The sequence below is a fragment of the Hylobates moloch genome, unplaced genomic scaffold (assembly GCF_009828535.3).
Source record: "Hylobates moloch isolate HMO894 unplaced genomic scaffold, HMol_V3 SCAFFOLD_17, whole genome shotgun sequence".
Classification (NCBI taxonomy): domain Eukaryota; kingdom Metazoa; phylum Chordata; class Mammalia; order Primates; family Hylobatidae; genus Hylobates; species Hylobates moloch.
The window spans coordinates 498,876-504,738 of NW_026652292.1; the positions used below are offsets into that span (position 1 = coordinate 498,876).

Consider the following 5,863-nt stretch of genomic DNA (forward strand, 5'->3'; position numbering starts at 1 on the left):
TGCCTGAATTCACAATATTCAGAAACTGAGGAAGATGCACGGGTCTGTTATGTGCAGTGGGGCTGCCGTCCAAACAAACAATGTTCTGTGTTTGGAGGTGGCACACAGATGCAATTACAGATTCCACAGACAAGTTGTAACTGACAATGGTGACCGCTATGTCCTCGTGACTTTATTTTTGCTACCCCTCCTGGCTAGGTGACAGAGATGGGAGCCGAGTGGGTGTTTTCAAAGATTCGCTTTGGAGCCGAGTGGAGAAGGGTGCTCTCCTGGCTCCCGCATGTCTGAGGAAAGCCTGGGGGCCGTTGGGGGAGGGCGGGACACCGGGGAGGCCGTGCCTCTGACTCGTGGGCACCAACCCTGGAAGCGTGGAGGGAGAGTGGGGGCGTGGGGCCTCTCCCTCCAGGATCCCAGGGTGCTCCAGGCTAGGACGGGCTGGGTGCCACAGCAGCCTCGATCTCATTCACGAAACCCACAGGCATGTCCTAGGATTCGGGATGCATGCCGCGATTTTCCTCAGTGAAGGGAGCACTTCTGTGAAGGAGCTCACCTCCAGGGGCCAAGATGGGAGCCATGAGTCCCGCCGCTCCGGCCACTCCAGCCGGGTCTGGGAAGGGCTGTGGTGAGTCGGTGCTGGCCGCATGGACGAGGTGACCCGTCGGTGACAGGGCCTGCTCCCTGCGAGGTCGGGTGGTGCCCGGGCCGGGCGGAGGTGCTTCTCATGCTCAGGGCCGGTTTCTGGTGTGTTCCCGATGCGCTTGGCTCTTTTCTCGAGGCCGTTCTTGCCTGAGGCCAACCAGGGACCAGGAGGCAGCGTCCTGGTGCCCAGCACCTCTCCTCAGTGTCCCTTGTCCCCACGGACCAGACCAGGGCCCGACGAGCCTCTGTGCCTGCCGTGCGGTGTGAGGACCCGCGGACCCCAACCCGCCTGTCCCTCCGTCCTGACCCGGCGCCAGGCTCAGCTCCAGGGCGAGGTCCTCTGGAGTCACGTTTGTTCTGCGTGGCTTGGCCGTGACTGTGGGGACCGGGCTGCCCACGGACAGAAGAAAAGGAGAAACGCAGCCTGGGACCAGGAGACGCAGCCCAGGGTGGAGCCGCGCTGGGGCCAGGGAGGCCGAGGAGGGCAGGAGTCTGAGGGTGTAAGGTGCTAGGGCCTTCGGGGTCTCAGGCTTCGGGACCTGGGGAGCCACGCTGTTTGGTGAGCACTCGTCCTCGGCCTCTTCAACACAAGGGCTTTGGAGTTGTGATGGGCTGTGATCGGGCGATTCTGCACTGCACATTCAGAGTTGTTTTCAAATGTTTCCGCACGTTCTGCCTTTCACACGCGGTCCACCCAGGTTCAGCGGGGGCACAGGGCTGGGCTTGGGCACCCCCCGCCTTCCCCAGGCCGGTGAGGTGACATCCTAAAAGAGCCACGAAGCCTGAGGTCCATTTTTCCTTGGTCTTTATTGCCAGGCACCATGAACTTCCCAGCCCTGCCATGGAAGCTGCCTGCCAGGTCCTCCCCGTCCTCAGGTGGAGGCTTCTCTGTTGAGGGGCCTCGGAGACCCCCAGCCCTCAGTGGACCATGCTGGCTGGGAGCTCCGCCCTGGGGCTCCTGCTCTGCTCAGGCAGGGGGAGTCCTTCCACTCCTCCAGCAGGGGAGTCCTGCTGCTGGGGCTGTGGCTGCAGCAGGTGCACTCTTGGGAGTCAGCGGAGGCGGGTGGCGCTCATGCATGTCAGTGAGGGAGGGGCCTCGCCGTCCTCCTGTACTGTGAGCCTGGCCCTGGGCAGCCCCCTGCCCTGGCCAGAGCCTGACCGTAGCCACGGGCTAACAGGCTCTGGAAGAGTTTCCCCAAGACTGCCGCAGGCTCATCCGCAGGTAGACTCCAGAACCACGGCCCAGCACGTCACACGTGCGGCTGTGGCTGTGTGCGTGCCAAGGGACAGTGGCAGTGTGCCATTCTGACAGCGGGTGGCCACACCCTCAGCCTCCCCAGGAGGGAGCAGGAGCGCCGGCTTCTCCCCAGGTGCAGACAGGTAAGGGCGGGCCGCCTGGGTGTGTCCTGGCAGTGTGGAGCGTCCTGGATGGGCTCTGCTCAGCCCCCTGCTGGCAGAGAAACCCCCACAGACACTGCAGGCCTGGGGGTCCTCCCTAATGTCCTGCTCTCCGGTGGGGTGGGGGGGAGCAGGAGAGGCTAGGCCAAGCCATTTCCGGAGAGTTGAAGAAGGTGCTTGGGCTGTGGCAATGGGCGGTCTGCGAGCAAACAGGGTGCAGCGAGGACGGGCGAGCGGGAGGGCCGGGCAGAGGCCCTGTCACGCGGTGAGGCGAGGAGTGTCTTGGAACTTCGTGTGTCTTGCCTGGCAACACCGCGGGTACCAGACATTCTGAATCTTCCCAGACCCGCTCTGAGAACACAGGCAGCCACCACATCTTCTCAGGAAAGCAAAGCGAGCCCGCTCCACCCTCACAGTCCAAGCCAATGTGGTCAGCCAGGAAGCCGCCCACTGCCCCCCACAGCTTTCGTTTTACCGAGGTTGCCCTTGGCGCAGAGCTGGCCCGTAGGCATGTGTGCACACGTGTGTCCATGTGACCGGCTTCCCCACACGTGTGCCAGGCGCCCAGCACCACCGCCAGGTGGCCTCACTCTGCCCTCTGCCCAGGAAAGCAGGAAGGCCCCGTGGTGTCCGCTGCACGCAGGACAGGCCTCGGGCCCCACACACACCTCCCACATCGGGTGTGGGGCCAACTCTGTGTTGGTTGCCTGCTGGTTGGGGTTAGCTCCTGCCGCCCTCAGGGCTCCTGGAAGGTGTCTGCCGCTCAGCAGGTCAGCACAGCCTCCTGTTGCCATGACAGCCAGCTCCTTTAAAACACCCCTTTGACATGCAAACCACGTGCCCAATGTGGTGTGATCCGGGAGACACTTTGGAAATGGCTGAGGACGAGGCAGGTGTATTAGGAGGGTCAGTGAACTGGGGCCCAAACCTGGTTTGAGAGGGGAGTACTGGGGGCATCCGGCAGGAGGAGGGGCAGGAGGGAGGTCTGGGCCTGGCCTCCCCCCAGCCCCCTCTGGGGCACCCGTCTGAGTTCTGCCCGAGTGAGCACAGGAATGTAATGAAGTGCGAGGTGACAGAGTCCCTGCTCCGGGGACACCGGCAGTGCCACGGGGCATGGAGCGGGGGCTACTTGCCCCCTTGCACCTTCTGGTCATAGGTGCCCGCGTGCTTGTAGCCGGACACATAGCCCGACTCGTCCACCAGGTCCACACGGCCAGCCTTGCCCTTGCCCTTGCCAGAGGGGTCGAAGCGCTCCTTGTGGGAGCCCGTGAACTTGGTGGTGTCCGTGAGCCTCGACACTGTGGGCGACGAGATGGCTTTCTGCAAGAGGAGCAGGAGGAAGGGGGCAGGTGAGTTGCGAGCCAGGTGAGGCCAGCAAGTGAGGTGGCTGTGCCCTGGGCAGGTCTCCCAGCAGTGGGGCAGTGGGCAAGGGGCATAAACCCTGGGGTTTATGCCCCTTTTAATTTTAATTCTTATTTTTACCTCTCCTGACCCTGGGGCAGCCTTGGGCCTGCCGGGTGCCACGACCCTAACAATTGCCCAGGTCCACCTGGTGTTTATGCAGTTGGGGACCCTACCACCTGCACCCTCAGAGGGAAGGGGCTGTCAGGACAGCCAGGTCCCACCCTCCAGGCTACGTCCCCCCAATCCATGCCCCTTCGGACCAAGCTGCCCCAGACCCCGCCCCTGGCCACGCCCACCTGGCCACGCCTCCAAGGACCCACCCACCCCCTCCCAGGCCAAGCCCCCAGTCCATGCCCTTCCTGACCACGCCTCTCTAGACCTCACCCTCCAGGCTATGCCCCATTCATGTCCCTTCTGACCACACCTCCTCAGACCCCACACCAGGCCATGCCCTCCTGACCACGCCTCCCAGGACCCACCCACCCCCCAGGCCACGCCCCAATCCATGTCCCTCCTGATCACCCCTCCCCAGGCCCCGCCCCCACCCCTCCAGGCCCCGCCTTCCATCCCCGCCCTGCTCACCGTCACCCCTGAGATGATGGGCGCCTTGCCCTCGATGAGCCTGTGCACCTCGCGAACGGCCTCCTCGCTGCTCTTGTCTTTGAATCGCTTCTTGGCGAGCTCCTCCAGCGCCTCCTGGAACTGCTCAAAGGTGATGGTCCGGCAAGACTTCCCTCTGCAGGGGCACAGGCGACTTAGGGCTGGGCGCGGGCCGGCCCAGGGCTGCTCTCCCCCAGCGTGGGTCCGAGCAGAGCTGGCCGGCCATGGCCCAGCAGCCCACAGGCTTCACCCGCAGGCGGCCGGCCTGGTAGTGCTGCAAATCCAAACTGTCTTGGAAGAAAGCTTGGCGGAAGCAGGTCCTCTATAAAGCTGGATGCTCACACGGCCCTGCAGGCTGCTCTGACACGGTGTGTGCGGGTCTGCACTCTGCCGGGGCGGTGCGGGAGGCCATTAGGCAGCGGCGCCCACCTCCTCCTCCCGGGGCCACCACAGCCCCGCCCAGCTGCGTCGGGAGTTGGGGGTCCTAGGACCTGCTGGGGCCCCGGCTCTGTGTGTGTTGGGGTCCTAGGTGGAGGTGTCCCCCACACAGGAACATGGTTAGGAGGGGCTGCCGCCCCTGGACACTTGGCAGCATGGGCGCAGGCCCACACCTCAGACGCCCTGGCTCCAAAACCCGCCAGGCGGCCCCGCTGTGCCCCTGCACTGTCCTGGCCTCAGGGTGCAGAGCCTCGTGAGCCAGAGGTGCCGTGAGCAGCTTCTGGTCACACAACACGCTGCATCTAAACACACTCCACGCCTTACAAACATCCTACCACCACAGGCCATTCAGACGCTTTCAGAGGGTTCTAAACTGATTCTTGGTCTTTTATATAATAATACTAATTAGAAAATATCTCTCTTCTCTGACCAGATCTACCACAACTAACCCAAAGTGGGGTTTTTCAAAGTTTCAAACGAGATCCTGTGGATGAGACTCAGCACTGCAAAAGGCACGTGCATTTCACCAGGGAGCCTCTGGACAGCGCGAGAAAGGCTGCACCCAGCAGGCCAAGCATTCCAAGGGCACTCCCAGCTGCAGAATCCACAGTGACCAAGAGTCAGGAGACACATGACCCATAAAACCCTAGCAAGCCTTTCCAGAAGTCAATGAGCAGAGGGCCTAGAATAGCCAAAACGATTTCAAGAAATGAGAACAGAGTCAGAGGACTGACTACCCGACTCCAAAGCTCATCGAGGCTTGACTACAAAGTGGCAGCGACGTGGGCACGGGCAGGTGGCCAGCCCCGCAGCCCAAGGGGAGTCCGGCTCAGCCACACGCATGCCGCCCCCCCGATGTCCACAGGTGCAGAGGCAAGCCAGAGAGAAAGGACTGTTTCTTCCACAAGTGGAGCTGGAGCAACTGGTGATCCCTGTGCAAATTAAAATGCACTTTGGTCTATACTGCACACTACATACAAAACTAAAAATAGATGACAGTCCTAATTATGAAGCTAAAACAAACTTCCAGAAGAACACCAAAGAGAAGATCTCTGTTACCTGGGGTTAGGTGAAGATTTCTTAGAAATGGCAACAAAATATGGCCTGTAGTGGAAAAAATAGATGAACTGGACTTCATCAAAACGTTCGAAACTGTGCTCTCAGAAGACACCGTTAAGGGAATGAGAAGACAAGCCACAGACTAGGAGACATGTCTGAGAAAGGACTTGTCTCTGAGATACACAAAGGAACCTTAAAACTCAGCAGTGAGAAAAAAAATCCATGTGAAAAGACGGGCGGAATATTTGAAGCAGACACCACCAGAGAAGACACGTGCATGCGGACAAGCACACGGAGAGGGGGCCGCGTGGGTCCCGTCAGGGAA

At 61.4% G+C, this 5,863-nt stretch overlaps 1 protein-coding gene across 1 annotated transcript in view; it reads right to left on the bottom strand.

The window, feature by feature from the left end:
• Positions 1–1,257: 1,257 nt before the first annotated feature.
• Positions 1,258–5,863, bottom strand: part of TPPP (tubulin polymerization promoting protein) — a 14,081-nt gene continuing 9,475 nt past the window's right edge. Inside the window, exons 2-3 of the mRNA XM_032135571.2 lie at positions 4,024–4,177; positions 1,258–3,357 (exon numbers count right to left, since the gene is read on the bottom strand). Coding sequence (XP_031991462.1) covers positions 3,163–3,357; positions 4,024–4,177 — 349 coding nt within the window. The 3' untranslated portion in view covers positions 1,258–3,162. The remainder of the gene's footprint in view (positions 3,358–4,023; positions 4,178–5,863) is intronic.